The sequence below is a fragment of the Enoplosus armatus genome, chromosome 4 (genome assembly GCF_043641665.1).
Source record: "Enoplosus armatus isolate fEnoArm2 chromosome 4, fEnoArm2.hap1, whole genome shotgun sequence".
Taxonomy (NCBI): Eukaryota; Metazoa; Chordata; class Actinopteri; order Centrarchiformes; family Enoplosidae; genus Enoplosus; species Enoplosus armatus.
Genome location: NC_092183.1, coordinates 2900571 through 2925249, shown reverse-complemented (window position 1 = coordinate 2925249; position 24679 = coordinate 2900571). Strand labels below are relative to the sequence as shown.

General features: G+C 43.1%; 1 protein-coding gene across 1 annotated transcript in view; it reads right to left on the bottom strand.

The window, feature by feature from the left end:
• wdfy3 (WD repeat and FYVE domain containing 3) overlaps positions 1–24679 on the bottom strand; it is a 68909-nt gene that overhangs the window by 27881 nt on the left and 16349 nt on the right. Inside the window, exons 11-20 of the mRNA XM_070903811.1 lie at positions 24164–24357; positions 21159–21430; positions 20524–20721; positions 18639–18722; positions 15359–15548; positions 14782–14996; positions 12651–12763; positions 9405–9642; positions 4590–4690; positions 218–436 (exon numbers count right to left, since the gene is read on the bottom strand). Of these exons, the coding sequence (XP_070759912.1) occupies positions 218–436; positions 4590–4690; positions 9405–9642; positions 12651–12763; positions 14782–14996; positions 15359–15548; positions 18639–18722; positions 20524–20721; positions 21159–21430; positions 24164–24357 (1824 nt within the window). The remainder of the gene's footprint in view (positions 1–217; positions 437–4589; positions 4691–9404; positions 9643–12650; positions 12764–14781; positions 14997–15358; positions 15549–18638; positions 18723–20523; positions 20722–21158; positions 21431–24163; positions 24358–24679) is intronic.

The following is a 24679-nucleotide window of genomic DNA, read 5'->3' as shown; positions in this document are numbered from 1 at the left end:
CATACTAAATATCTTCACTGCTCGGAGTAATGTGTAAAAGTTGACTTCACTCACTGCTGTGTCGCCGCTGTGGCCCATTCTGTGAGTAAACTGAGCTACATCGTTACTCATGTCGACTTTTCTAATTATTTGGACTCTATTTGGTGTAAAAATAACAACAAAAAAAACACCATCGGATGCAATAAAGCAGGTTGTTGAATTTGACTGCCGTACTCACAGTAGGTCTGCAGCAGCTCCTCCTTGGTGGAGACGGTGAGCGAGCGATCTTTGGCAGACAGCACCACGGCCAGGCAGACGTAGTGCTGCTCGGAGGACGTGGCCCGACGGACAACGGTCAGCAGGCGCACCGGGTGGGCCTGAGGAGCTGCGCTGAAGCGCTCCACGCAGAACCAGGTGGAGTAGCTGAGGCCTGACGGAGGAGGGAACAAGCGCTCTCCTGGAGGTGGAGTAAGATGGAAGAAAAAGAGAGACGTGAAATTTGCTTTAATATTTCAAAAGACCATTCTGTTCCTCATACAACACAAAGTGAGCTGCTACCAACCAGTAAATGTAAATCTGGCTGCTGCAACACTAAACTGCGTAAAATAGGACACGCACATTCTTGCTCTGCACAAATTTGCCTCCAGGTCCACCATATTCAGTTTCCACCATTTGGAGCTCTCTGAAAAACTTCCCCCCAACTAAATGATGTCTAAGTTGACTTATAAAGTACAGCTTCTTGTCAGACAATACGGCAGAACAACACACTGAGTGTATAGAAAAGATCTAAACTCACCCTGCAGGGCAGAATCACACAGACAACATCTTATGCTACCATTAAAAAGAGCTAAATTACGGAGCCACATCAAAATAAGCTGCCAAGCATGAAGGCAGAAATGAGTCCTTGAGCTACATTGTCCCGCAGCTCAGTGAACTAACACCTCACAGCACTGCAAACTCACTGTGCCTCGGGGTCAGGCTGCCGCTCAACAGGTTATCAGACCGAACCAATTTCAAAATGGCCGGAAGACCACAATTCAGTGTCATACCACAATCTGCTCAGAGCCAGGATTGATTTTTGTATTAGGCCTTACTGGAGGAGAGACCCAACTACAAGCTAAATGTAAGCTCACTGGTACCATTACATTACTTTTCAGCTGATTGTGGACTCGTGAGATTTGGGATTACAGAAAATAAAATCCATTAATGTCGCAGGAAAAGATGCAGAGGACCTGTTGCAAGAACAAAGACACCGTGATGAAAACTGGTTTGGTTGATACAACAGAGGTGCTACGAGTTCCTGAGCAGACGGAGGATATTTTGACGAATGAGCTTCTTGATGATGTCATCCAAAGATATGGGTCAGAGAGGAGTGGGAGAGCAGAGGGAAGGAAGGAGGAGGGGAAGGACGAGGATCGAGACAAATGAGGCAAAAAAGGAGGGGAGGTAAGGAGACAATAGGGAGAGGGATGGAGGGAAAGGAAAAAAAAGAAAGGAGGAAGAAAGACAAGGGTTGGAGAAAGAGATGAGCGATGAAAAGGACAGAGAAAAGGGAAATGTGAGTGACAGGAAGAAATGGAGGAGGTCTATAAATAGTGTCGGGTGACTGGCTGGAGAACACAAGAGGAGGACATCGTGGGGTGGAGGAGTGCAGAGGGAGCAGATGAATAGGCAAACAGATGGAGGAATGATAGTAATGAGGAGGAGGGGGATCGATTAATAGAGGAGAGGAGGAGAGGAGAGGAGAGGAGGAGAGGAGGGGAGAGGAGGGGAGGAGAGGGGAGGAGAGGAGGGTAGAGGAGAGGAGAGGAGGGTAGAGGAGAGGGGAGGAGAGGAGGGGAGGGTAGAGGAGAGGAGAGGAGGGTAGAGGAGAGGAGAGGAGAGGTGAGGAGAGGAGGGGAGAGGAGAGGGGAGGAGAGGAGGGGAGGGTAGAGGAGAGGGGAGGAGAGAGGAGGGGAGAGGAGGGGAGAGGGGAGGGTAGAGGAGAGGAGCGGAGAGGGGAGGAGGGGAGGGTACAGGAGGGTGGAGGAGAGGGGAGGGTAGAGGAGGGTAGAGGAGGGTAGAGGGGAGGAGAGGAGAGAGGAGGAGAGGAGGGGAGGGTAGAGGAGGGTAGAGGAGAGGGGAGGAGAGGAGAGAGGAGGGCAGAGGAGAGGGGAGGAGAGGAGAGGGGAGGAGAGGAGAGAGGAGGGGAGGGGAGGAGAGGAGAGAGGAGGGGAGAGGAGAGGGGAGGAGAGGAGAGGGGAGGAGAGGAGAGGAGAGGAAAGGAGAGGAGAGGAGAGGAGAGGAGAGGAGGGGAGGGTAGAGGAGAGGAGGGGAGGAGAGGAGAGGAGGGTAGAGGAGAGGAGAGGAGGGTAGAGGAGAGGGGAGGAGAGGAGGGGAGGGTAGAGGAGAGGAGAGGAGGGTAGAGGAGAGGAGAGGAGAGGGGAGGAGAGGAGGGGAGAGGAGAGGGGAGGAGAGGAGGGGAGGGTAGAGGAGAGGGGAGGAGAGAGGAGGGGAGAGGAGGGGAGAGGGGAGGGTAGAGGAGAGGAGCGGAGAGGGGAGGAGGGGAGGGTACAGGAGGGTGGAGGAGAGGGGAGGGTAGAGGAGGGTAGAGGAGGGTAGAGGGGAGGAGAGGAGAGAGGAGGAGAGGAGGGGAGGGTAGAGGAGGGTAGAGGAGAGGGGAGGAGAGGAGAGAGGAGGGCAGAGGAGAGGGGAGGAGAGGAGAGGGGAGGAGAGGAGAGAGGAGGGGAGGGGAGGAGAGGAGAGAGGAGGGGAGAGGAGAGGGGAGGAGAGGAGAGGGGAGGAGAGGAGAGAGGAGGGGAGAGGAGAGGGGAGGAGAGGAGCGGAGAGGAGGGGAGGGTAGAGGAGAGGAGAGGGGAGGAGGGGAGAGGAGGGGAGAGGGGAGGAGGAGAGAGGAGGAGAGGGGAGGAGAGGAGGGGAGAGGAGGGGAGGGTAGAGGAGAGGAGAGGGGAGGAGGGGAGAGGAGGGGAGAGGGGAGGAGGAGAGAGGAGGAGAGGGGAGGAGAGGAGGGTAGAGTAGAGGAGAGGAGAGGAGAGGAGAGGAGGAGAGGAGGGGAGGGTAGAGGAGAGGGTAGAGGAGAGAGGAGGAGAGGAGGGGAGGGGAGAGGAGAGGAGAGGAGAGGAGGAGAGGAGGAGAGGAGGGGAGGGTAGAGGGGAGGAGGGGAGAGGAGGAGAGGAGGAGAGGAGTCTAGCTGTGCTTCATAAATACTAAATGAGGCTACAGACTAGAAAATCTACCATAACGTCATAGATTACATTTATCTCTGCCTTCAGGTCTCTGAGAGCCTCTTCTGTAAAATCTCTGCTGGTAAAATTGTGTTTTCAGTGGTGCATTTTGTAACAAACAGATTTGTTTTTAACAAACTATATCAGCAGTTGGTAATAAAGTAAAGGCCCAAGGACAGACGAGGGCTGCAACTGCAGCTATGAATCCACGGAGGGAGGTAAGACAGAGATCAGAGGGGCTGCTTGTTTGGGTTTTAGGTGTTGTAGTGTTTCTTTTCTGTGTACAAATGATGAAAACTGAAAACATCAGGAAAAAATACACTCTTTGAGGGTGAGATGAAGAAATCCTGTGAGGTTTAAAACAAAAACTCTGAACCCAAAGAAGAAGAAAGAAAGAAAGTGAGAATCAAGACGACAAACAGGAAAACAAATGGAAGTGATGAGGAAGACGTAACAAGCCAACACAAGGATGTGAGTGCTGTGTGGGGTTCAAAGAGAGATATCATGTGTTTCATGTGTGTGTGTGTGTGTGTGTGTGTGGGATGTGCAGCAGGGAGAATCTATTCTTATTCTTTCACTGCTTCAGTAAAAACATGTTTTTATACCTTAATCACTTTGAAACAATGAGGGAACATGTTAATACCATGGGGGCAAAAAAACAACTTACTTTGCCAGCTAGCAGTTTGTTGTTTGCCAAACTGGCTGCTAAAACAACAGAAATGTGCCAGAAATTGTCTGTTGGTTGGTGGTTAAATCTCCCCATGATATTAAAATACTTTGCCATGGTTATGCAATGTTCTCCCTTTTGAAGAAAATGAAATGTGCCAACAATCCAACAAGTCGCACTTCAACACCATGCCACTGCTAAACATCAGCATCCTGTTGTTTATCGCGTGCGTTCACCAAGTCATACTAACTCTCCAACTCCCCCCTCGGAGTAACTTGGCAGAAACATGGCGTATACCGGGGGGGTTATATTGGTTATGGGCTATACTGTTTTCCCTTAATGGATACTAGCAACAATTTATTAAACCCTTTACATTATTTCAACTGGACTTTGTTTATTTTTGTATATGGGTGAGAGGTTAGTGACTCATATATTTCTGTGGAATCGCTCATGGAAGTAAATCTGCAAACACAAGATCACAGCTTTCGTATTGGCTTTAACTCTGGTTTGAACTTTGACACGTGAATTCGCACTGTTGGTCAATTGCAAACCATCTTAACATGGTTGACCTTTGGGGGAAAAGAGAGGAAAATATCATATTAGCAATGCTGTGCAATATTATTTTATATAATCCCGCTCCACCAGAATATAAACTGTTCACAAAAACACGGTTTTATCCAACTGTAACATAACCCAGAACAATGAAAAGCCCTTTTTACCTGTACCCATCCCGCTCAGCACCGCTCCGTCACTGACACCCGAGGCGTTGGTGTTGTTGGTGGGAGCGTTGTGGGGCGCCAGGCTGGGCAGAAACAGGCACCTGCACGGGACAACAGAGAACAGATGAATGAGTGTTATCTGGGGAAGCAGCTGTAACAGATACAAAACATGCTGTCAGCTTACACATGTAGTTATTGTAACAGAGATGCACTGCAGGTTGGCTGAATTACTGCTGCGGTCTGCCTCCATGCCTGAGATAAACTATTGGAAACTGGAGGCACTGGAGGGGCTTTGTATTAAAATATGGAGATTCAACTGCCTAATACTCAATAATTAATTGTGTATGAGAGCAGGATAAAGGTGGGATGAAAGCATGTATTCAGGCTGGTTTTCCAAAAGGAATCTGCTCGTACTGAGTCGGTTACATCTCCTTGCATGTTAGCTTGGGTACTTGCTAATACTGATGATAATATAACAATTAACTGCAAAAAAAAAAGGGGGAAAAAAGAATGACAACTGCATACAAATATCAAAACATAAAAGGTTTAGTAGTTTCCCGTAAGCATCTTTCCAACATGAAGGTCATTTATATTGTTTGATGAACATTTGAGGCTGACGTCTGGGTGCACTGTCATCCAGTTTTTCAAGGACTTCTACAGCAGACAAAGACTGACAATCATTCCACAAAATTGCAGAGAACTTGACTTTGAGTTGGCGTTGTGCTCTGCTGACTCACTGCCTCCCGGTGAAGGTGCTATTCTCTCCTTTCTAATCATCCTGAACCAGCACCGAAGACACTGGTGCTCTACGAAATGAACATGGGGATCCATTGTTGAGAGACGACAAGACCTCAAACAGAAAGCTGAAAAGCCTGGACCGAACCACACTGGAGGATAACCCCTGATGACAGCAGAAAGCCTGAAACACCATAACTACATATCTACACAGGCAATATACAATTATACATTTAGCTATTGTATCCCTTTATGAACTCCTCTTATACTGAAATACAGCAAATTACTTTTTGAATGTCATGCACTAAAAGATGTTTCTATCTCAAACCAATATCAATATCAATACCAATACCCTTCCCTATAACTTCAGTCAGTTTTCTTATATACAGAGAGCAAAACTGCAGCAATGTTCCAGGAAGAATCAGAGGAAATTAGCACTGAAAGGGCTTCTCCTGTAAGCTAGCACCACATTGAGCACAGGCAAAATACAATTCTGCTTTTCTCAAAACCTCAAGATGTCTACAACTATTTATTAGCGCATATAGTGTATATATATAGTACAGTGTGTGTGAGGTCAAGTCAAAATAAACTACAGAGGAAAACATATCTGGCTTTGGAAACAAAGACAATAATTGTTGGTATGGTCGATTGTTTTGGGATTGGTTGACAATAAGAAAAAGAAAGACTTTTGTCAGCCTGATCCTTTAAGTCGTTGTCATTCTCTGGTTTCAGCTTCTCAAACCTGAGAATTTACTGCTTCTCTCTGTTTTATATCATTGTCAATGAAATATCTTTAGGTTTTGGACGGTTTGTTGGACAAAACACACAATTTGAAGACACCTCCCTGTTGAGAGAGACATAATTAACAATTGATTATGTGCATAAGCTACAATGATCAATAGTAAAAAATTGTTAGTTGCAGCCTTATATATAACTCACCTCTTTTTATTAGCACTTTTATGATGCATTGATTGAGCTTGAAAATAAAGAATGGATTTTGTTTTTTCTCCTTTTGGTTTTCCACCTGGACAGGATGGCCAGAGGTCAGGGTGAGCTGCAGGACAGCATCCCTGAATCTGGCAGGGATTCAATGACTTACTCAAGGACATTTCTCAAGGGCAGACACTCTGTTTAACAGACTGTCTGTCTAACTAACAAGCACACCACCCTGCTGTTTCAGAATAACTACATGTATGCTGTCTTTTCCCCCCATTAGTCATCACCTTCAATAGGTTAAACAAAAGGAGAAAAAAACAAACACTCCAGGGATCTCGCCAGCTTGATATGCTAATTCTTCTTTTCCCAGTCAGAATGAGATGCAGTTTTCTTAATTCTTCAAAAAGAAATGAGTCTTTATCCGCTCACCCAGCCCCTTACGAGATGGCCGGCTGGGTGAGCGTGCACTGGTGTGTCTGAGTGTGTGTAAGCATGTTGTGCATGACAGAGAGTGGATATGTGCATGTATGTGTGATTCCTAATAGCAGCAGGGGCATCAATATTTCATGGTGACAGATGGGAGAGGAAGGAGGGGTAGCCTGTGTGTGAGTGTGTGTGTGTGTGTGAGAGAGTGTGTGTGTCCTCTGTTTATGCTGAGTAGAAAGTGGGCCAGTGCCTCGTTGCCTGTGTGCTGCTGCTTTGCTGTGTTTTCAGGAGAAACTCCATGTTCTATTCTGAGGCGGCTGCTGCGACGAGTCAAATGGGTTCTTCTGAGTAAAAGAAACAGGAGAGCTGAGAAATTATAGACCAGGAAATATGGTCACTGGGCTGTGGGGAGTTTCTAAAAGTACTAAGTCAAAGGCAACTGATCTTGCCGTTTGGACTGGAAGTTTTGAAACTAATCAAAGAAGTAGGTAAATTATAGGAGATATTTTTCCTTAGAACATAACGACCTGGACACCAGCGTCTTTAGAGGACCTTAAATTCCACACTGTGCTCATTCTTCACCTTGAAAAAAGTAGTTTGACAAAATTGTAACTCAATGTCCGCTTACTAGCTTTTTCTGGAGCTTTCAACTGCATCTCATGACCTGAGCAAACTCTATCCACTGATGAAGACTGTGAGTTGTGGTTAAAAACTCCAGAAAAAGCTAGTGAATTGAGTTGAGATTATTTAATCAGAATATTGTATTGATTTAGGATGCTGTGGTGCATAAACTGTCACACGCAGCAATTTTATCAACTTTATTTAACACAGACAAATCCGGCATTTGTACAATGTGTGTCTGCAGCGCAGCGTGTGTGTGTGTTGCCTCTGAAAGTGTATTTGAAGAACAGCACACGAATGATTCAGGGACTTTAGAAATAACAATTAGGCAAAGTTTTTCTTTTGAGAGTGAAGTTCTAACAGATTTCAAATCTCTAATTAATGCCTTTGCTGTTTTAGTCTACAACAGCATAATATATACAGATAATCCCAATCAAACTGATGCTATCGAGTAATTGAACGCTGGTCAGGTAATCACAGGAAATAACCTTTGGCATTTTGTGGCTAGACTGACAGAAAACGTCTACAATGACCTTTAGCGAGACGTCTCCCTTTTTCTTAAATGTGTGTCTTTATGAATATTAATGAAGACTATAACGTATCATAGCCTTAAGTCTCTCAGTTGTTTACTGTGTGTCATGTATGTGCTGCTAAAAGAAGTGCGTGGGCGAATTGCCAAGGTCACATCCCACTCGCTATCATTTCCACTGACCCCAACATTCACTGTGCCGCTAACATATAACACAAGGCCTGGGGTGCAGCACAGCCTGTCAGCTGCAGCACCCGCACAGCGCAGTAAAGGGTGTCGCATGACATAAAAGGCGGAAAATAAGCCTATTTGTATGCGCGGCTCCACAACTGGAGGCGAATAACAGCCTCCTGCTGAGACAGTTGCAGGTGCTGCTGAGAGATGGAAAAAAACACACACAACCAGTTTAATTGCAGGGGGAAAAAAACAACATGTGGCACCCTGAGGTGGGTGTCACTGGTGAGGAAAATTGCTCCACAAAGGGAAAGATTTAGAGAGAAGTGGTTTACAGACGACTGGCATCATCTGTTGCTGCAATAGCATTTTTAAAAGCATGTAATGAAGACTGGTCCATCCCTGGAGGAGAAGAGGATGAAGACAACAATCTCAACAAGGGAGCTTGAGAGGAAGTTTAAACCCTTTTGGATCCATTTATCCAACATCCTTTGAACATTAGTATTGCTGATAACTATTCTTAAAGTTCCTGAAATAAATAGTTCTTATTTTAACAATGGATCAAATTACTAGATGTAATGAACAGAAAAATGAAAGGCGTTGCTTGAAGTGGCGAACTATTATCACTGAAGAATTGTGACTAAAGTCCTCCTCAGCTTTACACAAGTTTTTAGCCTCTTTTAGCTCATTGTTTCAGTTTCACGGCATAATTATTGTCTGGTTCAGTCTCAGCTCTCATCAACCCTGTTCCCAGCAGCAGCAGGCAGCTGTTTTCACGATAATAAACCCACTGTAAACAACCTGCAGTATAAAACGACTAGCTGGTGAAGAAGGTGGAACATTTAGCAGCTAAAGAGCCAGATATTTGTCTCAGGAATTGGTGGAGACCAAACCAGAGCTGAAAGGAGAGTGAATATTGGACAGGTAACATAGAAGTCATGAGAACTAAGACAGTATGTTTGTTTTTCAGCTTGTTATGGAGCTTTAAAGGTTATCATTACAAATCTGTATGGTGTGACACTTCACTTGCAACTGTTATTACATATAAAATCTGTCTGTTGAAAGTATTGGATCTTAATTATAGTGACTAATAATTAAGTGGCAGAAGAAGAGTTCTACAAACAGCCAACATGCTGTACAAAAAGGCAAAACAGCGATGGCTAAAACTGTACATATTGCCAGATGAAACTCAATTTAATGTAGCACATGGGGCTACAGTCCTGTCTGGAGGGGATAATTGTATATAATACACATTTCCTTCCTCCTTAAAGAGCATGTGACCCACCCCGCCTCCCCGGGTCAAAAAAAGTGCAAAAAAAGAAACAATTGTCACTGCCTACTTATAGAAAACCAGACACGTAAACACTCAGTTGTTAATGTTCATGCCGACTAACCCGAAGCCTTCCAGCGAGGTGTCGAACTCCACAAACGCAGGCGTGACGGCCGATCCGTGCAGGCGTATGTCATGGGGCGTTGTCATGGACACCAGGCACTTGACTCGGGTGAGGGGTACGGTGCTGCCCTCAGCGGAGCGCACGAGGCTGCGGCTGATGCGATACTGCCCGTTGTCCTCCGCGGGTGTGGCGAAGACGCTGTCAGGACCGAAGCCCTCCATGGACATGGTCATGCTGTCTGTGAAGTCAGGGGGGGGGGTTAAATTCAGGAGGTGCAACCACGAGTGCTGAGATGATAATCCAACATTCGGGGCAGGAAACTAGTGCGGACAGTAAACTTGTTTTCTCTTTCTCCAGCTTTAATTTGGCAACACTGAACATGAAAAAGTTTTGATCCAATTTTAAGGCATTTTCACATCCAATTCATACTGTAGTCCGTGATCCAACAAAAGAGACACAAATGCGTTTTTTTCTCTTTTCTGGTTCAGTGCCTCGAGTGAAAATGATGACACCTTCCATAAAATACCTCCTCTTGTGCTCTGTGAACGGAACCAAGAACTCCAGAGCCTTCATGCAATATATATGAATAGATGAGGTTTCTGCACATTTTTCTCCTCCTCTAATTGTTTAGCTCCTCTACTGCAAAAACAGGTTATGGCATAATTTTAGGCTTAAGCTATAACTCAACAGAGCAGCATGATTATCAGCTGAGATTCTTTATGATCACACCCAACATGCATATACGCAGGGTTGTTGTTGATTACTTTCTTTCACTTCTGTACCTGCTTTCCTGCTCGTCACACATCTCTTTGAGCTCAGACACTAAAAAAAACGCTGTATTTGTTTTAGATGCATCACATGAACAGTAGATGCATCAAAATAACTAGAAAACAAACAGGCTCTAAATAATCACTTCTGCAGTCCTATAGCTCCTGAATGACCTAGATTAGACTCCTGGTTTAAGGTACGATATTTTACCTTCTACTAAGAACATGGATTGCTTCTCTTATTTTGTTGGGAGTCAGCACATCTGACAAAGACAAATTAGATCCAAACAGGTATTACAACACCCAGCAATGGCAGCCAATAAACCATGTGAGATTATGTTCTCGCAGACAGAGAAAGATGGCACTGTGCATTCAAACAGTGGCTGTTTATAAAGAGCAGTAATTAGTAGGGACTTAATATCCATTCTCAGCTGGGAGGAGACACAATAAGCAATTAGGACATGCTGAGGAGCCCACAAAATTACAATCATGAACAGCTGTTAATAGAAAACAAAGCATTTAGCATTAGACTCACAGTGGCATGACAGTCTTTGTTTAAACAGGGAGTTTACACATCAACCGGGTATTAATCAGAAGACTACTTTGGGTTTCCTACAAGCTCACAACTTGCTGCTTAAAAATGGATGCAGGTCTATTCTACTTGCAGAGCTGCCGTTAAGCAACCCTACTTCATATGCAGCTCATGTACTTTTTCACCTAAACTGTTTGTTTACAGAGTGTATTTAACAGTGACACATTCTGATTCGTCTTCCTGCCAACTCTGAACTCTGCACATACTAAAGCCAGGCTGTTCTACTGATTTTGCAATCATCTGAACCCTTCTGAAAACCTATAGAATCGATCCCTTTCCACCGCTGAGCCGGTGCTAGTCATTTCCACCGGCAATTAAATGGCAACGGAAAGCTCATCCTCTTCAATCACAGCCTATTCACTGGAGGATTCGTCCCAATGAGCTCACAGAGAGTGAGCAAAGAAAAACAGCAGAATAGCTAGAAGATTGGTGGCCTTTTTCACAAGCTTTTAGTACAGAGCAAAAGTTTCTACTCAGAAGAAGCTATTGTCGCTGTGGAAGATGGGAACGGCCCCCCAAAGGACATTATCATTTCATAACCGTACTGGAGGACTGCTGTGGATGAAGCTCTTCAATTCTCAGCTATTAAAAACTGATAGGTTCACTCGTAAAGAGGCACAAACATGTTATAAAAATACATTGCCAACTGCATATATGCATTACTAGATGTTTTATTCACTAGAAAATGCATTAAAGATGTTTTTGGGAAGTGAAATTTCAATGTGCACCTCAAAAACTGACTTGACTGTTTTTACTGCTTTTAACATAATAAAAATGTCTTCCAATAAAAATGTCCAACTTTTTCTCAGCAATTTACCAATAGTTTTCAGGGATGTACTGTAGCTACAAGATAAGGCAAAAAAAACACTTTGCCTAAATTAATTTGAAAGCTAACAATCTTTACAGAACAAAAGTACAGAAGAAATATTCCAAGATCTTATATACATATACACATATATATATAAATATATACATATATACATATATACATACACATATATATACGTGTGTGTGTGTGTATATATATATATATATACAGTGCTTAACAAATGTATTAGCCCACCACCCAGTGTAAGGTGTTTGCCACCGCTGCCCTAAATTAACAGTATTGCTGATGACCAAAATATTTTATGTTTCTGTAATGGTTAATCCACCAGTATGTGCAAGCCAAGCTCTTTAATCAAAATGACATCTTTAATGCTAAAATATAATTATTATTGTTATCCATGAATTCTCAAATTTACTGTTTTACAAAAAAGCAGAAAAAAAATAGTAAAGGACATTATTATTTTTTGATTGAGATGCCAAATTACAGTTATTTACTTGCATTCCTGAACAGAAACATTTGTTTTGTGGTTGCAAGAATGCAAGCTGTTATCAGGGCCAAAGGAGGTCGTACAGAATATTAAGATTTTTGGTTAATATATGTGAATAAGGACTATTTAGTTGTTCCAGTTTGTTATTTGCCTAATAAATAACAATACAATTTTTAGTTTGAAACAAGTTTTTGACAGATTTCTAAAATATTTGTGTTTTCTCATTTTTATGACAGGTGGTCTAATAAATGTATTAAGCACTGTATATATATATATATATATATATATATATATAAAAGCTACTGCACATTAGCACTGTGCTGTTTGTATACATTCTAGTAGCTACAGTCAAAGATTAAATTCATTCTAATTTATCATTCAGTGGTAAATAAATGTTTGTGACGACAGTGTTACTTAATTCAAAATAAAATAATGTTTCAGGTCTAAAACACGTGAAATGTGTTGGATCAGCATTTCCTCTGAGAGCCCTGGCACGGTGACTATCATGTGACCAAAACTAGGATGAGAGCGGTGGTGGTTGTTGTTGTTGTTGTTGTTGTTGTTGTCTTACTTCTCATTTCGGCGTCGTAGCTGAGAGAGCTCGGCTTGTGAACCCGGTACTGCTTCAGTAGCTTCTTGTCCCAGGCGCCGCAGTTCAGAGGGTTTCCAAGACGCAAGAACTCCCTGGATGGGAAGATGACCAGGATGTCAAGAATAGAAATATACCAAGAGAGGAAACAGGACGAGTCAACTGGCAATATAATATTACTGGTCTTCTCATGATTATTATTGTTGAACTACCAGCTTTTATTATTGTAAAGGAGTATAATTCACCATATTTTGACTGCATTAATTAGTTGTTGTCACTGGTTGGTGTTACATCCATCTGTATCAAGTAAATTTTATTTATATAGCCCAATATCACAGTTTGCCTCAGGGGGCTTGGATCTGTACAGCATACAGCACCCTCTGTCCTCAGACCCTCGATGTGAATGAGGGAAAAAAATGGAAGAAACCTCAGGAAGAGCAACAGAGGAGGGATCCCTCTCCCAGGACGGACACGCATGCAATAGATGTTATCAAACCATTACAACAAACAAAATGCATGTATAAGATGTATGACTCTGGATAAGTATGGCTCCAACACTGCCAAGTATTGTTGTTGTTTTCCCAGAGGGACCAACAATCATTAACACGTCCTATATGTTCTCATGAAACTTATAAAGCGTTCTGCGTAAAGCATCCATCGAAATGCACGCAGTATGTTAAGTCAGCGGTTACTCTGCATGTTAACTCCTCAGCTGTGGTTAACGGCATGTTTCAGTCTGTTTAAAAGTCAACGATGAGGTTGACTGGCATGTAAGCGAGTTGAATGTAAAGAGTCCCAGTGATGGTTTGTGTCAGTCGTCAGAGAGCTGAGTGAGCGTCGCTCGCTGCTGGAAGCCGACAGCTTCAGAGCAACAAAAAACAAAGAAACAGAAAGACTCTGGAGATTAGCTGCAGGTGACGTTGGCAGAGTAGAGACAAAATGAGAAACGACACAGGAGGAGAAGAATTATGAAGTGACAGAAGAAGAGCGAGGCAGACAGACGGGGAGGGAAGAGAGGAGAGGAGGGTGGGAAACAGATTGACAGCTGCAGATACGTTTACCTCCAGCACAATTACAGGGGGAGAGAATATCAGCCAGGGAGGACGCATTTACATAAAAAACCCAGCATATCAAATAACTTTCCCCTCATTCCTCAACCCCAACCTCCCACCTCACTTAACTAGTCAAGCGGGAAATGAGAATGGCTCTGTTTTGTCTGCACACATAGCCGTCCGTCACACACTGAAACCTGTCAGAGCGTTTAACGTTTCCAAACGTCTTTTTCAGTCACTGGAGGAAAAACCTCACCTCTGCGTATACTTCAACAGGTAACACTAAAAGCTAGCATCTTATTAGTTGGACGATTCCTCAGTTTGCGTCTGGCTGTCATTACATACTAAACGTTAGCATGCTAAAATGCTAAATGTTGCAAGGTAAATGTAAGCCCGTTAACGTCGGATACCTTTTACATGCATGTTAGCGCGAATGTTAATGTTAGCATGCTAATTTTAGCGTTTGGCTCAAAGTGCAATAGAGGCATATTAATAAATGTAGTCTGGGAGATTTCTTGTAAATAAATAGTGAAAAGTTGATTTTGGATTTCTCACAAAAACGCAATGTGAGGCAAAACAAATGTGTTATTTTTGAATATTTTACTACATTGTTTTGAATCACCAAAAATTCTAACTAAGTCAACATCGTTTTTCTTCTGGCACTACTCTCAGGTCAAATGTTACATCTTTCTCACTTTTCATCCATGCAACCACACGCCAGTAAATAGCAAATCAACATGTCTGTCATTTTGAAAATACCTAATCAATCAGGAAAATTGGAAACAGAAAGACTGATACTTGCTAAAAGGGTGGACCTACACCACCAGACAGTCACTGTGGCTGGGTGGAAAAGGCCATCTCGCCTGTCCTGCTCCATCACCAGCAGCATCCTAATAATAGTTTTCTTGTACTCCTGTAGTTTGAGTTTCAAACCTTCAGACTCAGGAACTATTCGTGTTAATGACGTCACACTAGAGTTGGGTAGTTATCTTATGGTAATGTTAACTTTAGGGATGTAGTAGACTACGTAAGACAGGTTCAATATTAGCCAAGTGGTGTACCTGAGTGCCATCGGCTGCAGGGCCTGCGAAGCCAGCCTCTCAAACATCCTCTGCAGCGGGGGGTGCAGCGGATGGTCTTCATCGCCCAGGGCCTGACTGCAGCGCTGCAACAGCCGCTGGTGGAGGCACGCTTCACACAGCACCTGCTGGTTCCTCTCACTGTTCACCAGGAGCTGGAGGATGTTGGCCACCGCCAGCTGCAGGTCGAGGGCATGCTGGAGGGACAACAGGAGGAGGAAGTGGATTTCAGTATTTACTATTATATCTGAGCTACAGGATTGTTGTTGTGTCAGTCTGTTGACTCAACCTTTTCATTAATTTACTTGATTTGCAAAAAAAAATTGCATTCCCATTGTTATTTTAATATATAAACAATTTCTCAATTGGCTCTCAATAAAATGTACTATAATATTATTTTGTTTTCAGCTACACGCATGCCCGCCACAAACTTCATGGTTGGCTTTGACACGTAAAACCCAACAGACATAAAAACATGCTTTCCTGCCCTGCACATAACTCTTTCACCCGCTTTAACAGGAAGTGCATGTTAGCACATTTCCTTCTCGTGTTTCCTCACCTCTGGCTGGCTGTCAGAGCAGACGGAGGGCAGCAGGTCCAGTATGGCCAGGACGGCCCCTGGGTGGATGACCACCATGTCAGACGAAGACGAGGAGGAAGCTGGGTGGGAAGGGTTGGCTAAATGGAGCTTCAGGTCTGTCAGGGCTTTGACTGGGGCGGGAGGGCCCGACGTACCGTAGTAGCCTTGTCTGGGAGCGAGAAAGCCACATTTAGTTATGTCCAGTTGAGCGAAGCCAAAGTCATTCACAAAACTCTGACATGTCTAAACAGAGATCACAACACAAGTGACAGAAATGAGTCAAATGTAAAAACACTGTATTGTGACATTTGGGTTGTATGAGACAAGTCCGTGGACTCTCAGGAAGCCCTACTCTACTGTAAAACACGTAACACAGAAATAAGGAAAGTGGCTGCTAAATATTTACAGATATTTACAGATTTACAGAAGAAAACTTGTTGAAAACTGTTTCATAGCTCAGTGCGAACACAGAGATACTTACATCACTGAATCAATGTAAGTTTCGTATTTAACACTTTGACTCCATCTTTATTTAACATGAGTCAGTGGTCTTCACACTTCAGAGATCGAGGTGCCAGTCGGCTACCGTTTCATCTAAAGCACCGAGCAGGAGATCTGCTGCGGCCTGCAGTCGGGCAATTAGACAAAATAGGCGTGTTGCTGAGATACAAATGCAAGTGTCAAACCCCCCCCCAGGAGAGATGCCGAGCTGGAAAAGGCTGCAGTCAGCGTAAAGTGCTGGAGGGGCCGGAAACTAACTGGGTTGTTCATGTTCACAGAGGCTAGCAGCCACTTTAATGGTTATTAAAGTATAACTGGACTTCTAAGTTATCATCTGCTGCATTTCAAGACAAGGGGGGACAAAGTTAGTTGTGTTTGGCAGGTGGTGGGCCACATAAGAAGCTCCAGCAGTGAATCAACATGGTGGTGGAGCTTGCACAAGCAAATGAGGGGGAGACAAGCAGCGAGTCCAAATTCCATACAACATGCTAACTGTATACAGCGCATACTATACACTAATTGTGCATTGCTAATAAAGCTTTGCAAGTAGACATCCAAATGTTTTCCCATTTTTTTATGCACTCAAAAGTTTTTTTGTAGTCTGCATACTGGCTGTTTTGAGTATACTGCGATACACTATTTCAGTGTGAACACACTACATACTCAATTCCTAGTATGTAGTATGAATTTGGGACACAGCTCGAGACTGTCAACACTAAGTCATTCGGCTGAATTTGAAAACACATCGTTTTCTCTGCAACAACGGCCTCCAGAGTGGATAACTAGTGGGGATGACAACAACTGTGTTTCTCCAGAGGACTTCACAATCATAAAACAGTGATTTGACTGATGTCTTAAGCCATCAGTGCAGGATTGACTGTTTGCTTGGTTAAGAGGAAGCTTTTATCAGCTAAAATCAAATCACTATTTTACGCCCGTTTAGTGGCCTAACAACAGAAATGGGAAAATATGTAAATGAGAACAGTGTGCGTGATGATGACAGATTAGCCGTGAAGAGCAATTTTCCTGTCATTCGGGTGTTTTAGTTTGTGTGAGTGCATGTTGTTAACACACATGACCACTGTTTTTAGATTTAGCGAGCTCAGTGTGGACTCAGTCTAAGGAGTCAGCAGTGGAAATATCCCAACATGCACCACTGAAAGAGCCTGGCTTTCCTTATTAGACTAAAACCCATTTGTTTAATCTAAAGCTCTGTCACAAGCGGGATCATCACAGCACTGATTGCTGCATTTGCACTTTGCAAACTGCTGCCACTTCTTCTGGAGCTGCTGACTATCACTTGGATAAAGATTAAATCACAGGAGATGTTTTCATTTGAATAAAACCAAGCTAATTCTAAGCTATTAGCATCTCGCTCTCCTCACATTTTATGGGTTCTGAAATCACTTTACAATCACAGAACCTTTAGGTTGTGTTTTTATGCTATGAAGTCCACAAAGAAGAGCTTTAAGCGAAGTACATTAACAAGGACAAGAGCCTTTTCATCTCTAGTTGTCAAATTAGTCCACCTCATGAATATGCAGCCTTGGAGCTTATCCAGGCCGACAGACGGGGGGACTACTGAGAGGAGACCCCCAGTTTCACCTTGACAATCATTACAGCTCTCTAAGGCAGAGCACATTTAAAACAGCCCAACCGTTTTTTTCCTTTTGTACATGAAATTCAAAGAGCAGCAGAGTCTGGGTTTTAGGTGGAGGGGAAACTTCAGCTGAGAGGAAGCAGAAGAAAAGGGGGGGGGGGGGGTGCGATGAGAACAAAAATGCCTACTTTAGACCGACAGTAAATTGGCTGATTCTGTACACTTTTCGCTGCCTGAGCGAAGCTGTGGAAAAATGTTTCAAATAAAGTGGTGAGACAGACATTTCTCTGTGGTGGGAACAAGAGAAATGCACTCCACTTCAGTAATCTCATTTTTTGTTGGTTTGTCGCACACAGTAGCTCAGATTTTTGAGTGATTTTCCATTGCTCCAACTGTTCTGACAGCCTGTCACCAGTCAGATTCTTCCAGAGGAAGAAGTGTAACACGAGGAGCCAGTCATTTTCATCACTCTGTTCATTTTCATCCCATATTTAATGTGAAGTAAGACGTAAGGAACCACTAAACACCAACAGAATCGAGAACTTTCTGGAGTTTAGAGCAAAACTGCTTGCTTGAGGTAGAAGACTTTATAGTTGATATAGCGAGCGATAGAAACTCGCGCTGAAATTGCCAATTAATCAATTAGTCAGTCAACTGAAAATATATTTACAGCAATTTCGATAATTGATTCATTGTTTAAGTTATTTATCAGCAACAATGCCAAACATTATTTGGTGCTGGCTCCTCAAATGTGAGGTTTTTCATTATCTATTAAGCAGCCAATTATTTTCTTATTTAATTAATGAATTATTTGTCTATAAAACATCAGAATAAAATTTAACATTTTATATATTAAATGGTAAATCATAATTATTTGGTAATGAAAATAATCAGCTGTGGACTATTAATGTTGAGTGTCTTAACTTAAAGTGCCGGTGGGAGTATAAACAAAACTTTGTATTATTCCTTCTCACTTTCTGTTTTTCTCATCTTTGCAACTGATGGTAAGAAATGATACTTCTCATTTTTAGGATTTGCTAAAAGATTTAGGCGACAGTTAGAAGGGCGCGTGATCATTTTGCTTCTAGTGTTGAGTGAAGGTGAGAAAATGGAGAGGAAGGGATGAGGGCGAGGAAAGTGGCAGAGCGCTGTAGCTACCTCTTCCTGGCGAGTGCTGGCGTGCCCCACGGCGAGGGCAGCGAGGTCTCGTGAGTCAGGCAGGGAGGCACCTGCTCCGCACGACTGCACACACACACACACACACACACACACACACACACACACACACACACACACACACACACACACACACACACACACACACACACACACACAGAAGGACACATTCAGACACAAGCATGCACATACACACCAAAAAGAGGGCACATAAACACACATGCAGACATTTGCGAACACCCCCCCACACACACACACACACACACACACACACGAAAGCACAGGTATTCACACACCCATGTGCGCACACACACACACACATGCAGCCGCGCAGATGGACCAGGCCGAGGATGAACAGCCAGACAGCACCAGAGGTTAGAGGAGGAAGAGGAGAAAGAGAGAAAAGAAGGAAAGAAGCTGTTAGTGAAAAGCTGAAAGGAGAAACAGGATCAGAGCTACAGCTGGAGCACATGCATGACGCCAGCGAGAACTACACGTGAGCTGGGCACGCAGTGTTGTCACGACGACCAGCGACTTCAACTGTAATACAGCTGGCATACTTTCAGCAAGCGTGTTCTTCAAACAGGAACTGCTTTTGATGGTGACCTCCAGGTGGTGCAAACAGGCACAGAAGAAGAAAAGGGGATTGTAATCGATGATTCAGCAGTCTGTTTAACTGCAGTGAATCTAATCAGCTCAACATCTTCTACTCAATTCCCAGCCCACCTTAAATGGTTAAAAAAATGTGTATTTCTATTTGGTCACCATTATCTAGGTGCTCCTTCGTGTTTGCTATGGTGTCACAGTAGTAATTCATTTCTGAATATTAGTCATTGACACTGATTTCCATCATGACAACACTACCAGCGCTGCTGCAGCTGCACGAGGGCCACGGTGAGCTTCTCTATTAGACGTCTTGGAGTTTACAGCTGTCACAGTTCAGCCACGTGCGTCTCAGATGAAGAGGTCGACTGAGTGGGAGCTGTCACTGTGCAGTGCGACCTGGCTGAGGTAAACACAGCTGCGGAGCTGCTTCAATACTTTCAGTACAGAGCGAGGCTGATTAATAATTATATGATGACTTGATGAAGCTAAAGAATTGGAACTCAAACAATCAAGTAATACATGCAGAGCTGGAAAACAGCACAGATTTAAGACATCACCATTTCTCATTTGGCTTCAGCATGTCAGCTAAAGTTGAAACAGTTTTTTAGGTCACTTGAAAACACTTGTTAGCACAACAGAGTTGTTTTTCAAACGATAATTCCCCTCAGGCTCAACACATTGGATCCTGGATCCTGAATGTTCAAACATGTTCATACTCGGTTCTTTAGAGATTCGAAGGAGGCCAAAAGGAACATGACGGTCCCTCACGGGAAAAAGAAACATAAGTTATGGTTTTCATTAAGAACTCCAGCATGTTAGAGGATTGTAGAGAAACATGTGAGGTTCTTGATCCACTACAGAAATGTTGTGAAGGAACATGTGGCTGCAATCTGCTGACTGTTTTTTATATTGAGAGCCCACTGACACAGAAACTCACTACCCTGTTCACTTATTTAACCACCAACAGTAAACAAATAACTTGTTGACAACTATGCTTCATCGTTATTCATTCATTAGCTCAATGGCCTGACTACACACAAAGAGATAACAGCCCCCGAGTTACATTCAACCCTTCTGTCCTGATTTATGGTGCACTATATACATTACTGACAGGCTCTTAACTCACACAAAACACATGACCATGATATCTGCCGGCCATTGTGTGAACAGAAGAGACTGGTTTCTGCCAAGGCGGTACTGGCTCTAGGATAACACACACAGTGTGAAACATGTTAGTGGGACATTTATGTCATCTACTGACCTGTCAAAAGAGTCGGTGGCCATCTTGTACAGGTAGATGAAGAGCTTGCTGCAGTGTTTGAGTGTGGGACAGACGCTGTCTCCTGCGCACCCTCCAGGGGCAGCCTCGTCCTCCAGCAGCCTCTGGAAAGGCTGAGCGTTGGAGGGGAACACACCTGTGGGACCCAGCTTCTTAGTGTCTGAGAAACAGCCCAGCAGCCTGGCGGGAAGTAGACATAGTGGTTAACATGAGGAAGGTTTGGCTCTAAAAAGGAAAGAGGAAAATGACACCACGCAACACTACAGACAGAAAACATAGAAATACACTGCCAACTGTCTTCAAGGTTCTTCATGCATTATCCTGCCTATACACTACATTAGTAAAGCAGTACTAAAAAGAGCCCAATCTGCACTGGACTACCAATTATTTGTTTTTTTCAATAAAAAGTCTGAATAGACGACTGAAATATATTAATGAATTTTGGAAAAATATCATTGTTCTGATATCTATAAATGTCATAAATGGTAAAAAAGTAATGTGATTTTAATATTTGGTTTAATCTTCCAGGTGCCGGGACACTATAGACCCGCAGCATGTAAGAGAACACAGCTGAGCTTTCCAATTAATACAAATCTCAAGAGGCCCTCAGGTGTTACCTGACAGCATCGGCCAGCTTCTCATACTGGATCTCCGTGCGGAAGAAGTGTGAGTTGGCGGGCTCGTAGCGCATGGCGGCGGTCAGCGTGCAGAAGACGGTGTGCAGAAGCTCAAAGACTTGGTTCTGGTTGACGCGGTCCCAGCCGTGTCGCGGCGGCTGGCACAGCGAGCGCTCCATGGCCACCAGCAGAGAGGTGACGTAGACGAAGCCGCCCACCTTGCGGAAAACCGTCCGGGTGCGGTGACTCTCGCGCAACACCGCCAACAAAGCCTAAAGAAGAAGAGATCATTCAACTTTCCTCGAGATATTTACTGTTAAAATCCTTTATTTCACGAGCTGTTGACAAAGACACAAACCACATTTAGTGATAGGAGATGAATATGTATTATTATATGTATATTTATTTTGCTCTCCCCAGGGTAGAGGAGTGTGTCGCATAACTTATTCTGAAGGTGTCACACAGCCTCTGTTTCACTTTCTCTGCATCATTTTAACTCTCACTGACTTATTTTACATTTTGTTACTCAGTTATTCTCTCCCATGTTGAGTTTTCACGTCATTTGGTTTTTGTCGCCTCATTCAGTCACATCTCTATTGATCAACTCATTCCTCTTTTGCGGTGAGACATATTTATGAGCCCCTCTGGGTTTCTTTTTCTCGCTGCACAGACTCACAGATTTTTTTCTAGCCTACATTTTTCCAAGTTTTATGGTTCACATTTGCAAGTAACCTAAACTGAAACATCAAACTGTAACCTAGATATGAGTTTGGGGACCTAAAAACAGCCTGAGAGCAGAGAACGGCAAAGTTTTTAATTAGCAACTGAAAAGTGGAGAAAACGTCTGGGATCGGCAACAGATGAAGGCTTTGAATGACACAGGTGAAGTGCAGTGAAGGCACATGTCAGGGAAAACTGGGCTCAGTGCTGCTGGGGATTTTATTTTAGCAAAGTGAATCCTGCTTCTGAAGGAATATCTAATGTGGGAATGAAGGGACAAAAACATATATTGTATGATAGGATAAGGTATTGTTTCTGTGCATATGCCACCGGCCTTTCAAGGTAATACAATAAGTACATTATCAGTGCTTCAGTAAAGAATATAACAACAACATTGGCACATTTCAAAAACTCATTAGTTGTGTATGTCTTACAGATGATTATTACAAGATACTGGCATTTTATCATTATAGCAACATCTCATTTAGAATCTCTTCTGTAATCTATCAAAGTCTTAATTCACTTAAATCACAAAAACTATGTTCTCACTTCTCACTGCTGCAAAAATTAGGCCACAACTCCAATAAAATGGCGGCAGAGAAACCAACAAAAAGACGGTCAGTGTTTTGAAATAAAACAAAATAAATAAAATGTCCTTGACCTCCACTCTATTGCCGAGGCAACAGAAATCTTAGAGATGGATAAAACCAAATAAAAAACCAAATAAAACCCACACTAACTGCATAGACACCACAGGTAATCAATGAGAAAACATTGACACACTTTAAGACATAAGTTTAAGATGCTATAAGTACAGTAAAATATGAATCAATAAAAAAGTGTTGGTTAATTTGGCGATATAAACCGACTATAAACAGTGATTTTGCGATATTGTTCATAATACGGTAGCTATCCCTTTAGTATCTCCAGGCTCATGCTCATGTTCATGGCAATACTGGTATTTTTGTAGGAGTTTTGCAGCAACGTGATGACGTTTCAGGTATTTAATTCACTGGAATATCCAAAAACAGACACTCCACTAAGATTATGTTGTTAAACTACTATTTCTCAGGTCAATAATGAACTTCTCACTTCTACTCAAGAGTCTTAACTCAGTTTCCATAAAATTGACAACATCATGATTATATTGAAGTCACCATATAGGAGGATTTTGTCCATTTTGCCCACTTCTACAAAGGGAATCATGAAATCTGCGATCCTAACATATCGAGTAAAGTCATGGGATAGTTTCAGACATAAGGGTGAATCCCAGTGGAGGAAGAGAGAAGAAAGGAGAAGTAAAAACGAGCGATATGTTGCACCGCTGAGCCGGCTGTTTCCTGCTGCATTAAAATACTGCCAGACTCAGCACAGTGGGGTTTTTTTTCTTTTTTTTAAACCAATCACAGGATGTTGAAGACATCCTCTTCCTGTCCTCCAAGCTGGGAAATGACCACCAGGCTGCGACTACGTGCCGGTAAAACGTTGGTTTCGGGTGTAAACTTTAGCAGCCATGTGGAGGCCTTGAGGATATGATGCAACATATCAGAGTCTGACTGCGCCCTCCTCAGAGATTACAGGGTTAAATGTTTTCACAAGGCTAATCAGCTTAATTCTGAGATCTATTTGTGTGTCTGAAATGTGTTACTGTCAATAGTACATAAACCCTGATGAAAAATATGTTACTCAAACTGGATTTTATGTAAGTTCGTTGCAGTCTTTAGTTTTTGTGAGGGTGATAATTAAAATCCCTGATTAGTGAAATAGGCGCAAAATGCTGACGGGTTAATCCAGCCGAAGCTTTCAGAAGGCGTGAGAATTACCTCGTCTGAGGGAGTGGAATTTGAAAATGCAATTATGCTTCAGAAATTGAGCCGCCTTCCTCTCATCCTGTGTGTGTGAGTGTGTGTGTGTAGGCCTTTATGTATATCTTACCCCTGGTTTAAAGCAATTACTGTATGCAGAGCTTCAAATGCATATTGATTTTTTTTTAAATCGCAGACTTTACTTACCTCAATGTTCTCACATCACCTCCTGAACTATTAGCTACACCACAGTACATCAAGATTCTGATCATTTTTGAGTTGACAAATTCTCTAAAATGGAAGTATGTTTCCAGACGAGAGGATTTTACTGTGAGTCTGAGGTAGATATTAAAATATATACATTTAAAAGTGTGTCACCTGACAGTAATACAACTTATTGACATTAAATACATTTTAGAAGTCAGAATAACTGAGTGTGTGAGACAGCGACAGTGTGTGTGTGTGTGTGTGTTCTGTTACCCGCAGTATGTCAGTCTTCAGCTGTAGTTCACTGGACGGTGCAGAGTGCATGAGGCCCAGCAGCGTTCCCATGTCGTCATCTCCGCTGGGCGACAGGACGAGCTGCTGGATGATGAGCAGGGCGTGTTCCCGACACTGACGGTACTTCACGATGTTGTGAACACAACGAGCGCCACCGAACTCCCTGAACAGAGCTGGGAGACGGAAAGGACAAAGGGCGGAAATGTAGTCTTTGCACATCTCAACGTTTTTGACTGAACACAATGTCGCCAGGCCAAGTTATAATTATTACACTGTCACAAAAAAAGTGATGTCCAGTGATGTGAACAACAGTCCAAAACCCAAAGGAGTCAGAGAGTGTTTGGCATTTTACGTATCGGTCTTTCAGCCCTATATTTAGCAATTTATTAGTGAATCGAAGATTGTTTGTAACATGACTTGCAGTGGAGAAGTTTATTATGCTGCAGGGACACTTTGGACATTTTAAAATGTTCTGACATGTCTTCTGCTCTAAGT